Below are 18,664 nucleotides of genomic sequence, written 5' to 3'. Positions count from 1 at the left end.
ATTTTTTGATTATAATTGGCTTCAGTCATTATTGAGCCTTTGATTACCTAATGTTTTGATGGTAGTGTATGGTTACTAATTGAATGGTAGTTGACACTGAAATGTCAATCAGTCTGGAATGTGGAATGATTGCCATTGACGAATGGTATAAGACAGAGATGTCTTTATTTTTAATCTATTCTTTCATGGAAAGTGTTCATCACATGCTAGATCAGCATTTTTCACCCATTCCTAATTGCCCTTGAACTGAGTGGCTTGCTGGGTCATTTTGGATGGTAGTTTGGAATCAACCACATTGCTATGGAGTTTGGCCAGACCTCTGTTAAGAATGGTCAATTTTATTCCCCAAAATGAACCAAATGGGCTGTAATCAGCCATAGTTGTCATGGTATCCAGTACTGCAGTTTCAATTTGTTTCAAACCAGCATCTGTGTGGTGAATCCATGTCCTTCAAGCATTATCCTAGACTTCTGAATTACAATGTAGTAATGTTCCAGTCTCTTGGTATTATGAATGGAGGGTGATTTTATTGAATGTAACTTGGCATTAAAGATCCAACTCAATTTCTTTTCTTTTTCAGATTTATTTCAGCATGTTGGAAATCTACAATGAAAAGGTCATTTTTCCTTCCTACTGGGATATATATGAAATATTGTCCACTTTCAGACCAACAGTATGAATGTACACTTTAAGTCAACAATACATTAGTATGAGAAAAAGGCTACTTCTAAAGAATAATGTTGAAGATCTTGCCAATCAAAGCCTTTTTATATAACTGAACATTTTATTAACTCATGTTGTAAAATAGCATTTTATTTACTTTTCTGAAACTGACAAAATATGTTGAGATGTACTTATAATGCAAGGATATGGTATTGTTTAATTATTATTTTTCAGCAAGTATTCGAGCTAGTTTATTAAGAGGGGTTTCTGGTTCTAATCCATAGAATTGCCTTGGATATTGTGTGGCTGGAGATAATCACATAGAAGCAGTGAAGACTGGCAGCTTATGGCTGTGATCAGATACATCTCCACAAGTCAAGCTTTGCATTAGATGAAAACTGATCTTTTAAACATACTTATAACCAATAGAAAGTTTTGTTTTCAATAAATACTGCTCTTAACACTGAAACAGAAAACAATCACAAGGATGAGGGTGCGAGGCAAAGAGGAATGGAAATAAAAGGGGTTAAGTCAAAATAAGTAACAAAAATATTAAAAAATAGACAGGAAAAAACACTAGTTTCCTTAGTCTCGGAGGACCATAAGCTGCTCTCTTATGAGAGAGAGATGACCCATGATGAATTTAGCCTGAGGGTCATCACATCTCTAGTGAAGGGCAAGGTCAAGAAGGCAGGACCTTTATAGTGATGGGAAAGAATCGAGGTCAACTAAACAGGACAAAGGGACTTGAGAGTTTGATCATGTCAATCAATTACAGGCGATGGTTTGCAATTTTTCTAAGTAGTAAGCCACTTTTAACATTATGATTTCCATTTAAATGGTAAAACTAACTTGGGCATTGTTAACAATTGTGCTGATTTATTTCTGTAATGTTGGGATTCATTTCAGTCTGATATTTCACGGTGCCAATTGTCGTAAGGGTCGATTGAGAGACACATTTTTACTGCATCTAAAACATTTTTACTGCTTCCTAGGTGGTAGACTTGTTAGCCAAGAGTAAACAGCCTAGAGATCTAAAAGTGCGAGAAAGCCCCCAAAGGGGCTTCTATGTGGAAAATCAAATGTTGGTGCCTTGTGAAAGCTATGAGCAAATCCAACAGTTGCTGAAGGAAGGCAATACAAAGAGAATCACAAGGTCCACCAGCATCAATGCGGTCAGCAGTCGTTCACACTTGATCACCACCATCCGATTCAAACAGGTAATGATCAACAGCAGCCGGTGTGGTGACACCAGGTCAGACAGTTTTGTTTGTTAATAACCATGACTCATTTAATTCACTTCAGCAAAGTTTACAATTACATTGATAAACTGAACTTAAGTGTACATCACATAATTTCAAAGACTGTAAACAACACAGAACTCAGAAACTTAGTAAATAGTGAAGAAGAAAGTAACAAACTTTGGGAGGACATTAAGTAGTAAAAGTGCCACACAGCTGGCAGGTAATATTTAATACCAAGAAGTTTGAGGTAGTTCACTTTCATTGAGAGAATAAAGAAAAGCAATACAGATAAAATGATGGAAGGTTAAAATGGGTGTATTTTAAAGATACAGGATTGTTACAAACACAGGTATAGAGTTCAAACATAAGGATATTGTATTAAAAAGTTGATTGATGAATAAAACTGAGAATAGGTCCCCAGTTTGAATGTTGGGACTTGCTTTTATAGTGTCAAATGTCTAACAAGTCACTTGAGCAAATCATCAAATTTGTTGTTGGAACTGTGCCCTTATCCCAGTGTGAAAGTACCAACATGTTCAAAAAGACTATGCTGGGACAAACAAGTAATTTGAAAACGATAATTCTTACAAACAATAAATTAGAGAAATAAGTTTTCGATGAATTCACTTGAGAGTATGGAATGCAGAACAAGCTGTGGAAGAGGCAGCAAACTGGCAAATCCAAGGGGGAGCTGGATAGACATTTAGCTTAGAACAGGATCACATGTGACAGGAGCAAAGACCTTAATGTGTTTGCTCAGGCTGAATTGGAAAATATTATTGACCTACAGATAAGGAGCAGAGGAGTAGGTCTGATTAGATAACTCTTTCAAAGAGCCAACACAAGCACAATAGGCCAAGTGATCTCCCCTGCTGTGTTATTCTATGACCATGACCAACTTTGGAAACCAGAGTATAGGAGAGATGTCAATTCCTTAGCAAGGGTGCAGAGAAGATTTACTAGAATGAGACCTGGAATGCAAGCATTTGGTTTTATGGCCAGATTAGGGAAATGAATCAGTAAAAATATGTGGGAGGGAGATAGAGAAAAAGAGACAGGGAGGCTCATGGTCTAGATAGCTGAAGGCATAATCGTCAATGGTGACTCAACAAAATCCAGGACACACAAAAGGAAAGAATTGGAGTAGTGCAGAGGCTGTGGAAGACAAAAGAAGGTTAGAAAATTAGAGGAGAGCTGAGGCCATGTCAGGATTGGAGAATAAGATAATAGTTTTAAAGGTGATGTGTTGCTTAATCTGGAATCAGCACAGCACATGCATCAACAGGAGCTCAGGTTTTAGATGAGCTCAGTTTTCGAGATGGTGCAAGGAAGGAGGCCAATGTGAAGTGTGTTGGAATGGTCACCCATGTTGAGAACTACTGCTAGACAGAAATTGGACATTGCCATCTGAATAGGGGAGTTTTTATCCAACTGTATACTATGATTATAATGATGATAAATTTAATAGATTCTCTTGCTGTTGTATTCCAAATGATTGCTAAACATTTTTAGTTTGTTTTAAAATAGCAACATAGGATAAGGACAATACTTTTTAGAGTCATACAGTCATAGAGATGTACAGCATGGATACGAACCCTTTGATCCAACTTGTCCATGCCGACCAGATATCCCAACCAATCTAGTCCCATTGCCAGCATTTGGTCCATTCTCCCTCCAAACCCTTCCTGTTCATGAACCCATCCAGATGCTTTTAAATGTTGCAATTGTACCAGCCTCCACCACTTTCTCTGGTAGTTCATTCCAGACACATACCACCCTCTGCAATAAATTGTCCCTTAGGTTGCTTTTAAATCTTTCCCCTCTCACCTTAAAACTATGCCCTCTAGTGTTGGACTCCCCCAACCCAGGAAAAAGATGTTGCCTGTTTACCCTATCGCTGCTCCCCATGATTTTATAAATCAGGTCAGCCCTCAGCCCTCAGCCTCTCAGACTCCAGGAAAAGTAGCCCCAGCCTTTTCAACCTCCAACCCTGGCAACTTCCTTAAGTCTTTTCTGAACCTTTTCAAAAGTTTCACAACATCCTTCCTATAGGAGGAAGACCAGAATTGCACACAGTATTTCAAAAGTGGCCTAACTAATGTCCTATATAGCCACATCATACCTCCTAACTCCTGTACTCAATACTCTGACCAATAAAGGAAAGCATACTAAATGCATTCTTCACTATCTTTTCTCATTCAGAAAAATTGGTCAATGGTACAGTTGATTAGTTAACCTGAAGACCATAGAGCACATATCATTTCTTTTGCTGATATTCTTCCACACAGGTATTTTTAAAAGACCACCTCACGAAACAGTCTGACATCAGTTTGGTAGATTTGGCTGGCAGTGAAAGGCAGAAATCCTCTGGTTCTGAGGGAGACCGGCTGAGAGAGGGAACTGCTATCAATCTCAGCTTAACTACGTTGGGCAACGTCATCAGGTGGGACAGCCCTGAAAGCAAACTTAAAATGCATGTGGAGCAGTGGAACAAGTTGATGTTATGCAAATTTAACCCTCTAATTTAAATTTCTCTTCTTCAAAAAATAATGTCTTCAGACTTTAGGGAGTAAAAATCTTCCGGATGGTCACGGTGTGATTTTGTATCCATCTCTTTGCATCTCTGTTGGACATCTCCTCACCTTCATTTTCTGTGTAAGAAATAATAACATTCTTCAAAGATGAGACAGCAGAGATAGTCATCGGAAACACAGATCCAGTGAAATTTGGGCGGGTGCATTGAAGTATATGCTGAACATATGGAGTAATAATTAAATGACTATGTTGTTTGAATTTTAAATGGCAAGAAGTAGAGTGGCACAGTGGTCAGTGGTTAGCACTGCTGCCTCACGGTACCAGGGTTCAATTCCTGCCTTGGGCAACTGTCTGTGTGGAGTTTGCATGTTCTCCCCGTGTTTGCGTGGGTTTCCTCCCACACTCCAAAGATGTGCAGGTTAGGTGAGTTGGCCTTGCTAAATTGTCCGTAGTGTTAGGGGAATGGGTCTGGGCGGGTTGCTCTTCGGAGGGTCGGTGTGGACTTGTTGGGCCGAAGGGCCTGCTTCCACATTGTAGGGAATCTAATCTAATCTAAAAAAAATCCAAAGAGTTAACAGAATGCATTCAATAATACTTCACTGAATGCAAGTAATAATGGGGATACCGTGCCTATGGTTTTGTTTTAAAACAAAACATTATGGTAATGTGTTTTAATATGATGTTATCAATTTTGCTTCTTCCTCAGAACAAGTTCCTGATTTACAGTTTGGAACATTATGATATTTTGCCCTTTTTTTAATGGGTCAGCACACAGTAACTCAGTGGTTAGCATTGCTGCCTCATAGCACCAGGGACCTAGGTTCAAGTCCAGCCTTGGGTGACTGACTGTGTGGAGATTGCACATTCTTCCTGTGTCTGTGTGAGTGACCTGCTTTCTTCCTATGGTTCAAAGATGTGCATGCTAGATGGATTAGCCACAGACAATGCCAAGGTTACAGGGAAAGGGGTTGGGCCTGGTGGAATGTTCTTTGGAGGGTCAGCAGGCCAAGTGGCTTTCTCCCACACTGTAGAAATCCTATTATTTATATAAGTCCTGGCAGATCGTTTAATCTTTGGAACCTTCTCAGTTTCACTTCATCCTTTTTACACATAGTCAGCAGAGAACTCTGGGAAGGAGCAGAATGAGACAGGGAGGAAGTGTTGAAATTGTAACAAGTAGGTTTAATGGACCTGTTGGTTTATGTCTTCTGGTTAGTCAGCAATCAGGAATAAAGGCCCTTGTTGCTTTGTCTCCCAGGATACTGTAGTTAATTGCAGGAGTTATCATGTACACTGGCTCAGCTTAGACTCGCCAACATGTTGGGTGGAAGCCAGCCTGCATGGACCATAACTCCCAGCACAGACCACTTGGGCTGACCGGCTTCTTGCTGTGCTGTAAATTCTGTACAAGGTTCTACATAAAGTTTTCCCTAGTGCCTGATTGTAGATGACACTTACCTCAAACATAACCCTTTACCTGCTTTCAAATTGTTTACACTTGATCAATGGTCCATGAAGGACACTAGCAGCAAACTTGTGAAAGTAATAATCCTATTTTGAATTAGTGCCAATATTTCTTGTTCTTATTCCCATTCGCCTTTCTCAATATAATGTCTAAAATTCCAATTGATGTCTCAGCAGTTTCCTTATCTTCTGGACTGACTTGGAGAGTGTTTCCAGAACTTTCTGTTCTTGTTCTTTTGATAAGGATTATCTAGTCTGACTAATGATCTTGTGTGGATGGCAATGGAGTTGTGGTGAAAAGGAGAGGTTGGGGCAATGAAATATATCAACAAACCTTCCTTTTTCAGGTGTTGTACTAGCTGAAATCTTTATTCATTTTAATCAAGACATTCAGCCCAAGAAACAAATGTTATGTTATCATTGAACTGCCAGAATTGAGACAGATTAATTAACCAATTTATTCACCAATGACAGTGGTTTTCAACTGTTAACTTTAGCCGAGACACATTCTGTAAGAAAAAATAAATATGTTGAAAATAAAATAAATACCTTTATAAACATTTATCTGGACAATAAGGGCTGCAAAGATGTATGAAGGTTTGTGACATAACTACTCAGAGCTGACGCCACAAAGATGGTGACCTCCTGTACCCATTCTGACAGTTCACATTGTTACAAATATCAAGTTACGTACTAACAACTACCATGATCTAACTCTACTGAAACTTTCCTAGATTGGTTAGGGCTATATTCAGTGGCATTTAGAAGAATGAGGGGTGAATCCCTCAGAAACCAATAAAATTCTAACAAGATTAAGCAGGAAGAATGTTCCCAATGATTGGGAGTCCATAGAAGCTTTCATGGAATCCCTACAGTGTGGAAACAGGCCAATAAGCCAACACCAACCCGCCGAAGAGCATCCTACCCAGACCCATTTCCCCAACGAATGCATCTAACCTACACAGCCCTAAACACTATGGACAATTTAGCATGGCCAATTCACCTAACCTGTACATCTTTGGATTGTAGGAGGAAACTCACATTGACCTGGGGAAAAACATGCAAACTCCACACAGACAGTCGTCCGAGATTAGAATCGGACCCGGGTCCCTGGCATTGTGAGGCAGCAGTGCTAACCTCAAGAGCCAGGGGTCACAGTCCCTGGTAGGCCATTTAAGACTGAGATGAGGAGAAAGTTTTTCATACAGAGAGTGGTGAGCCTGTGAAATTCTCTGCCATAACAGGTGGTTGAAGCCAAAACATTGGATGTTTTCAAGATGAAGATAAATGTAATTCTTAGGGCTAAAAGGATCAGAGGATATGGGGAGATAGCAGGAACAGGGAATTGAGTTGGATTATCATCTTGAATGATGGAACAGGTTTGAAGGGCTGAATGGCCTACGCCTGCTCCTATTTGCACTGTTTCAATGTTTTTCTCTCATGTATGCATTTACTTCCCCATTTGTGACTTGCCTCAACAGCTCACTATAGTTTTGATTTCCACAATCTATCCACTCTCTCGATAAATAAAGTCCTCTTGAAATTCTTATTGGAATTATCAATAATTTTTATTTATAGCCCCATTTTGGATTAGTCTCAACAAATGGAATAACTTCTGTGTATTTATCCTATTAGACACCGTCACACTATTGACAGACTTTATACCAGAGACGAAGAGCCCCAGAGTCGAGAGTGTGCTTGACAAGCACAGCTGGTCAGACAGCATCTGGGGAACAGGCAACTCGTCATTTCAGGCATAAGCCTTTCATCAGGAATGAGGCTTGTGGGCCGGGGGCTGAGAGATAAATGGGAGGGGTGGGGTCGAGGGAAAGGAGCTGAGAATGCAACAGGTAGAAGAAGGTGGGGGAGAAGGTGATAGGTCGGAGAAATGGGTGGAACGGATAGATGGGAAAGGTGATGGACAGGTCAAGCTGCAGTGCTTTTCCAGCACCACACACTCGACTTTGATCTCCAGCATCTGTAGTCCTCACTTTCTCCTGCCTAAAAGCCCCAGCCTGTTCTCTCTTTCTAGGTGAGTCAGAAATGGGATAGAATAAAATAGCATGTACAAGAGAATGACAACTTAATGAAAGACAATATTATTCTGCATGTTATCACAATGTTTGTATGTATCCCATTCAAATCTATAACTCTATTTCTAGGATTAGAATTAAGTATCTATCATCAGCTATTCCCAATTACAACTGCAACAAACTGAGTTAAATTAGTCCAGGAAATGAATTGTGGGGGCCCTTGCTTTTTATTTAATACACTCAGTTTGCTGGCAATGATAATATTTATTTCTCATTCTTAAACTGAGTGGCTTTCTCAGCTACTTCAGAGACAGTTTAGAATCAATATAGGATTGAAGTTGATTTTAAGCCAGCCTGGGAAAGTTCAATAGGTTTTCTTTGTCATGGGATAGTGAACTGGATAATTTTACACAACAATCCAACTGCTTTATGGTAATCTTCCTGCATTCCAGCTTTTCATATAAATTTAAACTATGATGGTGGGATTTGAATTTGCATTCCCTGAAATTGTTAGTCCAGGTCTTTGGATTATTGTAATGTAACCACTACACGGTTGTATTCCCTCTTGGTTTACCTTGCTCAGTACAGATGGTATGTTTGTTGAAGTCAGAAGTCACATCACACCAGGTTGTAGTTCAGCAGGTTTATTTGAAATCAGAAGCTTTCTGAGCACTGCCCCTTCATCAGTGCTCTGAAAGCTTGGACTTTTCAAATAAGCCTGTTGGACTATAACCAGGTGTTGTGTGACTTCTGACTTTTGTCCATCCCAGTTCAACACTTACACCTCCACATCATGTTTATTGAACAAAATTTTTATTTCTTTTTCTAATTATTTTCCCTCAGAATTTGTACTTAAGAATCTGTACCCAGGTACCTTAGTACCTGAGATGGGCCGTAAGTGACGTCTTGTACACTTTTCATTATAGTCATTTGAGTACATGTGACAATAAAGCTAATTCTAATTCAAAGTTTCGCATATTCTATGTTTTTTTCCCCTAGTGCTTTAGCAGAAATAGCCATGGGGAAGAAGGTGTTGCATGTGCCATATAGAAACTCCACACTGACCAAACTGCTGCAATCAGCTCTGGGAGGAAACAGTAAGACAAGGATGGTAAATGCTCAGCTAGAAAATTGTGATGTGTGCTCTGACAAAACTATTCAACAGACAAGTGTGAAGAGGGTCAACTTTCAATCTTTTCTCTCTCTCTCTCTCTTCACTTCCAGGCTGAGCCTCCTTGCCTTACCTTTTGCGTTAAGTTTGCTCATTGAAGGGTGTGGGAGTGAGATCCCTGGCAGCAAACTATGTCTCAGCAGAGTCTGAACCCCTGCAGCCTCTTGCAATCTGCCTCTGTCCTTAATTTATTTGGGGCTGACGTAGTCTCTTAATTGGTTGCCTTTGCTCTATAATTGCCTTCAGGATCGTGGCATCTGCAATTCCAGGATCCTGACTTGGATATTTGACTCTGGAATATAATCCCAGCCCATGTGTCAGTGGTAGTAAATCCGATAAACAAAATCTCATGTGAAATTTTCTTAGTGCAGCATTTACTGGTAACCACACAACCAGATTAGCCACATTCTAATTAAGAATATACAACTTGAGTCTCCTACACATTGAGTCGGGTCTTGTAGCTCTGCGACGACCAAGTCATGTCCCCCTAATGATAGCGCTGATATTCACCATTTACATAAAATAAAGGCCAGAAATGCCAAGGAAGAGATTACCTTTGCAAATCAATCATGCTCCTAGTTACCTGTTGTACCTCGTTAGATTACTTACAATGTGGAAACAGGCCCTTCGGCCCAACAAGTCCACACCAACCCGCCAAAGCGCAACCCACACATACCCCTACATTTACCCCTTACCACAGGCAATTTTAGCATGAACTGCACATCTTTGGACTGTGTGAGGAAACCGGAGCACCAGGAGGAAACCCTCGCAGACACGGGGAGAACGTGCAAACTCCACACAGTCAGTTGCCTGAGGCGGGAACTGAGCCCGGGTCTCTGGCGCTGTGAGGCAGCAGTGCTAACCACTGTGCCACCGTGCTGCCGTTAATTTATAAGCAAATCCCAATATGATTCCCATATGGATGCGCTGCCTTCAAATGTGTTCCACTGTGTTCCTCATCTTATTGTCAGCATTCCTCCTGTTTGGATCCAAGGAAATTCCCAGATATCAATGACATTTAAATGGGGCAAAATCAATAAAAATCAATACAAGTGACAAAGCTAAAATAGTAAATGCTTCATTGTGCATTTGGCAGATGAGGAGGCACAGTATACAAGAATACTATACGTGACATCAAACAAAACATTGGCTTCACATTTTATGAGCAATGAGGGTCAGTTAGCTGGACAGCTGGTTTGCAATGCAGAGTAATGTCAGCAGCATGAGCTCAGTTCCTACACTGGCTGAGATTACATTGAAGATCCCGTCTTCTCAATCTTTCCCCTCACCTGCGGTGTGGTGACCCTTAGGTTAAACTACCACCAATCATTTCTCTCTGTCTCTCTCTCTCTAATGAGGGAGCAACACTATGGTCTGGTAAGAATATGGTAGCTTCACTTTTTACATTAGCCATTGTATTATTGAATACATTGCCAGGGAAATTTCTCCAGCCTATATTTTAAATACCTCCCTGTGACAGTGTTGAGATGCACAGGAGTTCAAGATATACCTTACTGAGAGCAGACGGTGATTTACATTGATATTTGGTATACAAGTTGATCCCCACCAATTTCTAATGTACCTGAACCCCACACTTACAGCACTATGGGTGTCTACACCACAACAGTTCTAGCGAGTGGCTCACCTCCACCCTTCTCAAGGGCAATTAAGGATGGGCAACAAATTCTTACCTTGCCAAAGGTGCTCATGTCCCCTGACCTTTACGTTTCACAATAGGAGATGGTGGCGTTGAGGAGCTGATGTGTAACTAGTGATCTCTTCTCAGCTCTGCCACCCCTCAACTTGATGAGTGTCATTTCCAGAGTACAGCTTTCTATCTGAATTGAGAATTATTTTACAGATTGCGACAGTCAGTCCAGCTGACATCTGCTACGAGGAAACACTTTCAACATTACGTTACGCTGAAAGGTAAACATAATGGGATTTAAGAGGGGGAACACAACAGGAAATTTCACTGACATTCATATTTACTGGTCTTGAGATTTCCCAAAGCACCTTACAGTCACTGATGTACTGTTCATGTGGAGATGCTGTTGTGATTCAGGCAATGTAGAAGCCAATTTCTACACCACAAGCAGAAATACAACGAGAACCAGATATTCTAATTTTTGATTCGAGTGATGTTGATCAAAAGGAAGAGTATGGGCCAGAACACCAGGGAGAAATTCCCTGCTTGACTTCAAACTAATATTGGGAGGTTTAGAGGCCAGAAAGCATCTCAGCTTGCGTATTTCCATTAGCAAAACAGTGCAGCACCCTCTCAGGTTTTGGACCAGGCCTGAACCGACAAATATCTAACTTGAGACGAGCATGCTCCCTGCTGAGCCACAGCAGATACTCATGCCACTGCTCAAGTTATTGAATCAAATCACTAAGTAGACAATAGACAATAGACAATAGGTGGAGGAGTAAGCCATTCAGCGCTTCGAGCCTGCACCGCCATTCAATATGATCATGGCTGATCATTCCTAATCAGTACCACATGGTCTTTTCTAAAAATAGGTTTCCCATTTAATGTTTCTCAGGATGTGTCCCTTCTTACCTTGTGGAACCTTCTTCTTTTGTTCCATCTTCTTCCTCCTGATTTACCTCAATGGATCAGAGAGGATGGTGGGAAGGGGCACATATTTTTCCAGGACATTTCTGCTTTAACACGAGCATTACGAGTTTGTAAATGTAATTTTGAGGCAATGTGATGATGACTAACCCATTTTCACCCTTTCCCAACTTCATGGCCACAGGACTAAGAACATCCAGAACAAGGCGGTGATAAATGAAAATCCAACAGAAAGACTCATACTGGAGCTGAGGGCAGAGAACGCCAAGCTGCAGTCAACGATCACCAAGATTAGATACGCTGGACTAAAGGGAGAGGAAGAAATGAGTATGTGTCTGCGGTTGGTCCAGCAGAATGTAAAAGCTTTAATTTTTAAATTTGTTTAACCTTCACTCTGACGCATTGGCTTGAAAAGCTTATGAATGCTGAAGTCCATTTAACTAAAAGCAACGGACAGATGGGGTTCACTGGTGGGGACTGTGAATGGGAGTGTAGGGTGGATGGAAGAAAGAACTTACAAAAAATGGTGATAACCACTCTTCTTAATGGCATCTCCCCCTCCATCCTTGCAGCCAAATCCTAATATCGCAGCTCCTTTGCAAACACCTCATTTTTCCACCTTAACATTTCAAAACCTTATTGTAATATCATGCTGCCCTTTTCTCACTAGAAGAGTTACGACAGTCACTGGCTGAGAATGAACGGCAAATGGCAGAGATTCAGACTTCTTGGGAGGAGCAACTCGAGAAAGCACAGCAAGAATGGGAACAGAAATACAAAACTCTAACACAGGTTAGAATGAGCAAAACAGTGTGCACTGTATAACATGTAGGACTGCCAACTGGCCGAGATTATTACCAGCACATAAACAAGGCACTACAGATGCTGGAAATCTGAAACAAAAGCAGGAAATTCCAATAACGCTCTGCAGTTTAGGGAAGATCTGTAGAAAGAAGAAGATCAGTTCAATGACATTTTATCAGAACTCAAAGGACATAGATCTAAACCTGAACTGGATATCTCTTTCCACAGATATTGCCTGCCCTACTAAGTATTTTCAGCATTTTCTGTTTTATTTTTAAACAAATAGTTGTTAAGTTTGTTTTCTTAAATATTGCAACATGAATGTAATATATGCAAGATAAAACTGAGTCAGAAACTGAGTTTTCAGAAGGCTGCTTATTTTGTAATCACAACCTACATGAATGGTGAGCATTAAATATCATGGCTTTGTTAATGGTCTAGTAATCAGGTTATTCAAGTCCCACTATGGTAGCTGAGGAGTTAGTGAGTACATTTGGAATATAAAGTGAGCACAGATACACATGAGCATTTCACTACTGGATTGGCATTAAAATAAACCATTGCGTCTACTTCACCGACGGAAATCTTCTGCCAGGTATGAGACTTCAGACCCACACATTCTTAAACATGCTCTCAAATAATCTGGCAAGGAAATATGGGATTGCCAGTCAGTAACAAAAACAGAAATTGCATGGGAAAACTCAGCATCAACTGTGGAGTGAAAGCAAAGTTAATGTTTCGGATCCAGTGACTCTTCTTCAGAACTGTTTTCTGACTTCCAGTATCTGCAGTTCTTTTCTTTGTCTATTGTCAGTCAGTATAGGGCTTGTCGATGCTGTCCACATCCTGTGAATGAATAAAGATCCCTCCCTGTTGGGTCGACCTACACTGAATGGTTCAAGAGGCAGCTCACTACCGCCATCTCCAGGGCAGTTAGGGGTGGGCAATAAATGCTGGTCCAGCCTGTGACACCCATAATTCATAGAGTCATAGCATGGAAACAGACCCTTCGGTCCAGCCTGTCCATGCCGACCAGATATCCCAACCCAATCTAGTCCCACCTGCCAGCACCCGGCCCATATCCCTCCAAACCCTTCCTATTCATATACCCATCCAAATGCCTCTTAAATGTTGCAATTGTACCAGCCTCCACCACTTCCTCTGGCAGCTCATTCCATACATGTACCACCATCTGCGTGAAAAAGTTGCCCCTTCGGTCTCTTATATCTTTCTCCTCTCACCCTAAACCTATGCCCTCTAGTTCTGGACTCCCCAACCCCAGGGAATATACTTTATCTATTTATCCTATCCATGGCCCTCATAATTTTGTAAACCTCTATAAGATTACCCCTCAGCCTCTGATGCTCCAGGGAAAACAGCCCCAGCCTGTTCAGCCTCTCTCTATAGCTCAAATCCTTCAACCCTGGCAACATCTAAAAGATGTAAATCTTTTCTGAACCCTTTCCGATAGGAAGGAGACCAGAATTGCACGCAATATTCCAACAGTGGCCTAACCAATGTCCTGTACAGCCACAACATGACCTCCCAACTCCTATACTCAATACTCTGACCAATAAGGGAAAGTATACCAAACACCTTCTTCACTATCCTATCTACCTGCGACTCCACTTTCAAGGAGCTATGAACCTGCACGTCAAAGTCTCTTTGTTCAGCAACCCTCCCTAGGTTCCTTACCATTAAGTTTATAAGTCCTGCTAAGATCTGCTTTCCAAACATGCAGCACCTCGCTTTTATCTGAATTAAACTCCATCTGCCACTTCTCAGCTCATTGGCCCATCTGGTCCAGATCCTGTTGTAATCTGAGGTAACCCTCCAAATTTGGTGTCATCTGCAAACTTACTAACTGTACCTCTTATGCTCGCATCCAAATCATTTTTATATAAAAGACAAAAAGTAGAGGACCCAGCACCGATCCTTGTGGCACTCCACTGGTCACTGGCCTCCAGTCTGAAAAACAACCCTCCACTACCACCCTCTGTCTTCAACCTTTGAGCCAGTTCTGTATCCAAATGGCTAGTTCTTCCTGTATTCCATGAGATCTAACCTTGCTAATCAGTCTCCCATGGGGAACCTTGTCGAACGCCTTACTGAAGACCATATAGATCACATCTACTGCTCTGCCCTCATCAATCCTCTTTGTTTCTTCTTCAAAAAACTCAATCAAGCTCATGAGACATGATTTCCCATGCACAAAGCCATGTTGACTATCCCTAATCAGTCCTTGCCTTTCCAAATACATGTACATCCTGACCCTCAGGATTCCCTCCAACAACTTGCCCACCACTGAGGTCAGGCTCACCTGTCTATAGTTCCGTGGCTTGTCTTTACCACCCTTCTTAAACAGTGGCACCATGTTTGCCAACCTCCAGTCTTCCGGCACCTCACTTGTGACTATCGACGATACAAATATCTCAGCAAGAGGTCCAGCAATCACTTTTCTAGCTTCCCACAGAGTTCTCCGGTACACCTGATCAGGTCCTGGGGATTTATCCACCTTTAACCATTTCAAGACATCCAGCACTTCCTCCTCTGTAATCTGGACATTTTGCAAGATGTCACCATCTGTTTCCCTACAGTCTATATCTTCCAGATCCTTTTTCTACAGTAAATATTAATGCAAAATATTCATTTAGTATCTCCCCCATTTTCTGTGGCTCCACACAAAGTTTGCCTTGCTGATCTTTGAGGGGCCCTATTCTCTCCCTAGTTACCCTTTTGTCCTTAATATATTTGTAAAAACCCTTTGGATTCTCCTTAATTCTATTTGCCAAAGCTATCTCATGTCCCCGTTCTGCCCTCCTGATTTCTCTCTTCAGTATACTCCTACTTTCTTTATACTCTTCTGAGGATTCACTCGATCTATCTTGTCTATACCTGACATATGCTTCCTTCTTTTTCTTAACCAAACCCTCAATTTCTTTAGTCATCCAGCATTCCCTATACCTACCAGCCTTCCCTTTCACCCTGATAGGAATATACTTTCTCTGGATTCACGTTATCTCACTTCTGAAGGTTTCCCATTTTCCAGCCGTCCCTTTACCTGCGAACATCTGCCTCCAATCAGCTTTTGAAAGTTTGCGCCTAATAACGTCAAAATTGGCCTTTCTCCAATTTAGAACTTCAACTTTTAGATCTGATCTATCCTTTTCCATCACTATTTTAAAACAAATAGAATTATGGTCGCTAGCCCCAAAGTGCTCCCCCATTGACACCTCAGTCAGCTGCCCTGCCTTATTTTCCAAGAGTAGGTCAAGTTTTGCACCTTCTCTAGTAGATACATCCACGTACTGAATCTGAAAATTGTCTTGCACACACTTAAGAAATTCCTCTCCATTTAAACCCTTAACACTATGACAGTCCCAGTCGATGTTTGGAAAGTTAAAATCCCCTACCATAACCACCCTATTATTCTTACAGATAGCTGAGATCTTCTTACAAGTTTGATTCTCAATTTCCCTCTGACTATTAGGGGGTCTATAATACAATCCCAATAAGGTGATCATCCCTTTCTTATTTCTCAGATCCACCCAAATTACTTCCCTGGATGTATTTCTGGGAATATCCTTCCTCAGCACAGCTGTAATGCTATCCCTTATCAAAAATGCCACTCTCCCTCCTTTCTTGCCTCCCTTTCTATACTTTCTGTAGCATTTGTATCCTGGAACATTAAGCTGCCAGTCCTGAGCCATGTTTCTGTAATTGCTATGATATCCCAATCCCATGTTCCTAACCATGCTCTGAGTTCATCTGCCTTCCCTGTTAGGCCCCTTGCATTGAAATAAATGCAGTTTAATTTATTAGTCCTACCTTGTCCCTGCCTGTTCTGACTGTTTGACTTCATGAATAGATAAGGAAAAAAAAAATCAAAAATGTAGTTGTCTGTCAAAAAGTTAATGCCAGGGCTCAGACAGGACAATTATCATTTAAAAAAATAAAATTAAATTTGAGCTGGAAGAGTGGAAGTCTCAATAATTCAAATAAATCAAATATCAATAAAATAGCTCCATCTGCTGGGTCCCTTCTGCAGAGGAAGCTTTGTACCCAAAGAGATGTGTGTGTTGAGAGGCCAGAAATCTGAAGCATAGCGCAAGTATAAGGAAACCATTCATAATGCGGCACACCTGTCTTCATTTCAGCAGTTGTTTTGTTTTTTTATATAGACAAGTGAATCACGAGAATGTACTTGACGATGCCAATTTATTCCAGCCTTCTTGAATAATTCATGCTTTGATTTATTTGTGCACCTCTCTGGCCTGGACAACATTTATGATTCATATTTAACTGAGTGACAGAAGGTGTTGTTCTGATCCCCATGGGAGACCAATAAAGTAAAATAGTGTCATCTACCAAACAACTACTCCATGAAGAAATTACCAACAAGGTACAGGTTATTCTGCTGTAAAGCATGTTTTGTTCATGCGAATTCGCTATAATGCGATGGATGAATTGGGCACACTGTTTCTATAGCGTGAACTTTTAAAGTATTGGTTATAATGAGATTACGGCCCCATTAATTTAAATGGTGCTGCTATTACATGAGTTTCTTACAACACTGGATTGCACGTGAATGGAACTCTGTGTTATAGCAAAACTTACTGTATCACGTTTTGTGGTTTTACTTAATACAAAACAGGACCAATGCAAATTAAAGACAAATTAAAAAGAAGATGATTCTTCAAATTGAGGATAAATGCCATTCTTTGCATTCCCTGTCAAAATTGATGGCAGCAGCTGTTCTGTTCCACAATATGCTGTTTCTTACTTACATTGAGAAGTTTTTTAAAATTCACCAATGAGATGTGGATGATGCTGGTTGTGTCAATATTTATGGCCCATTCCTAGTAGCCTTGAAACACTTATGGAGAGCTGCCTACTGCAATCCATTTTAGTCCAGAGACTAACACGGATATGAATTCATCAGCAAGTCATATCTCTATGACCTTAAATTAAATTCCCTACAATGTGGAAATAGCCCCTTCGGCCCAACAAGTTCACACTGACCCTCCAAACAGTAACCCACCCTGACCTATTCCCCTACCTTTTTTTTAACCCCTGACTAACATGGCCAATTCACCTAACCTACACATCTTTGAATTGTGGGAGGAAACCGGAGCACCCAGAGGAAACCCACACAGTCACGGGGAGAATGTGCAAACTCCACACAGTCACCCAAAGCTGGAATCGCACCCGGGTCTCTGGCGCTGTGAGGCAGCAGTGCTAACCACTGAGCCACCATGCCACCCCATAAGGATACCCCTCAGCCTCTGATTGTCCAGGGAAAATAGCCCCTACTCAGTCTCTCCCTATAGCTCAAACCTTCCCACCCTGGCCACATCGTTGTAAATGTTTTCTGAACACTTTCAAGTTTTACAGCAAGTTTCCTGTAGCAGGTAGACTGAAATTGTAGTATTCCAAAACTTCTCCCCCTTGGGTCATGACAATCATAATAGTGTAGCTTTTCAGGATTCCTTTTCGACCTGCCAGCTAATAATTACCCCATTGGGTACTTCTGGTACGCTATTCACATGATCTTCCAAGCTTTCAACCTTAGCCCACTCAAACAGTGCTTCCAAGTCTCCTGTGTGCTGATCGCCTTTTGCCTCCAGTTCTTCTTTGAGTCTGCCAGCCACATATTCTTTGGATGGTAGCTTCCTTCCTACTGGTACCGCTTCCAGGTCAGGGGTAATCATGTAACATGTTCCAGTTTTTTTATTATCTAAAAAAAAATTAAAACTGATCCCTTTCTAATTAACACAAGCTCTTTAAAGTCTATTCGAACATTCTTAAAAGCAATTACAGAACACAAGGTATTTTAAATAAGTTTCAAATTTCCTTACCAAACTGCTTCAGATCTAAAGCTTGTTCAGCCCCCTACTTGAACTATCCATTCCTGTGTTTGACGTGCACCCACAGTGCAGTGGTGTTTGGCCAGGCACTCCCTTCCCACGCCTCCTGCTATCTTGCCACTATCCTCCCCTAAGCCCTTGTGCTGACTGAGGGCTTGGCAGCGGACTGGTGAGAAGTAGGAAATGAGCAAGGGAGTGCGAAGAGCTTCCTAGGGGACCATCAGAGAGAAAAGCAGCAAGTGAGGGGAATCCGTGATCAGATGAGAAGGAAGCAGTGAGTAGGAGACAAGCAGTAAGCTGGAGTG

General features: G+C 41.2%; 1 protein-coding gene across 1 annotated transcript in view; it reads left to right on the top strand.

The window, feature by feature from the left end:
- kif28 (kinesin family member 28) overlaps positions 1-18,664 on the top strand; it is a 71,400-nt gene that overhangs the window by 17,235 nt on the left and 35,501 nt on the right. Inside the window, 7 exon segments of the mRNA XM_060830709.1 lie at positions 581-616; positions 1,659-1,905; positions 4,209-4,350; positions 8,939-9,050; positions 10,972-11,039; positions 11,873-12,015; positions 12,362-12,480. Coding sequence (XP_060686692.1) covers positions 581-616; positions 1,659-1,905; positions 4,209-4,350; positions 8,939-9,050; positions 10,972-11,039; positions 11,873-12,015; positions 12,362-12,480 — 867 coding nt within the window.

Source organism: Hemiscyllium ocellatum, chromosome 10 (assembly GCF_020745735.1).
Source record: "Hemiscyllium ocellatum isolate sHemOce1 chromosome 10, sHemOce1.pat.X.cur, whole genome shotgun sequence".
Taxonomy (NCBI): Eukaryota; Metazoa; Chordata; class Chondrichthyes; order Orectolobiformes; family Hemiscylliidae; genus Hemiscyllium; species Hemiscyllium ocellatum.
Note: the sequence above shows the minus strand (reverse complement) of the source record. Positions and strands in the feature narration are given on the sequence as shown.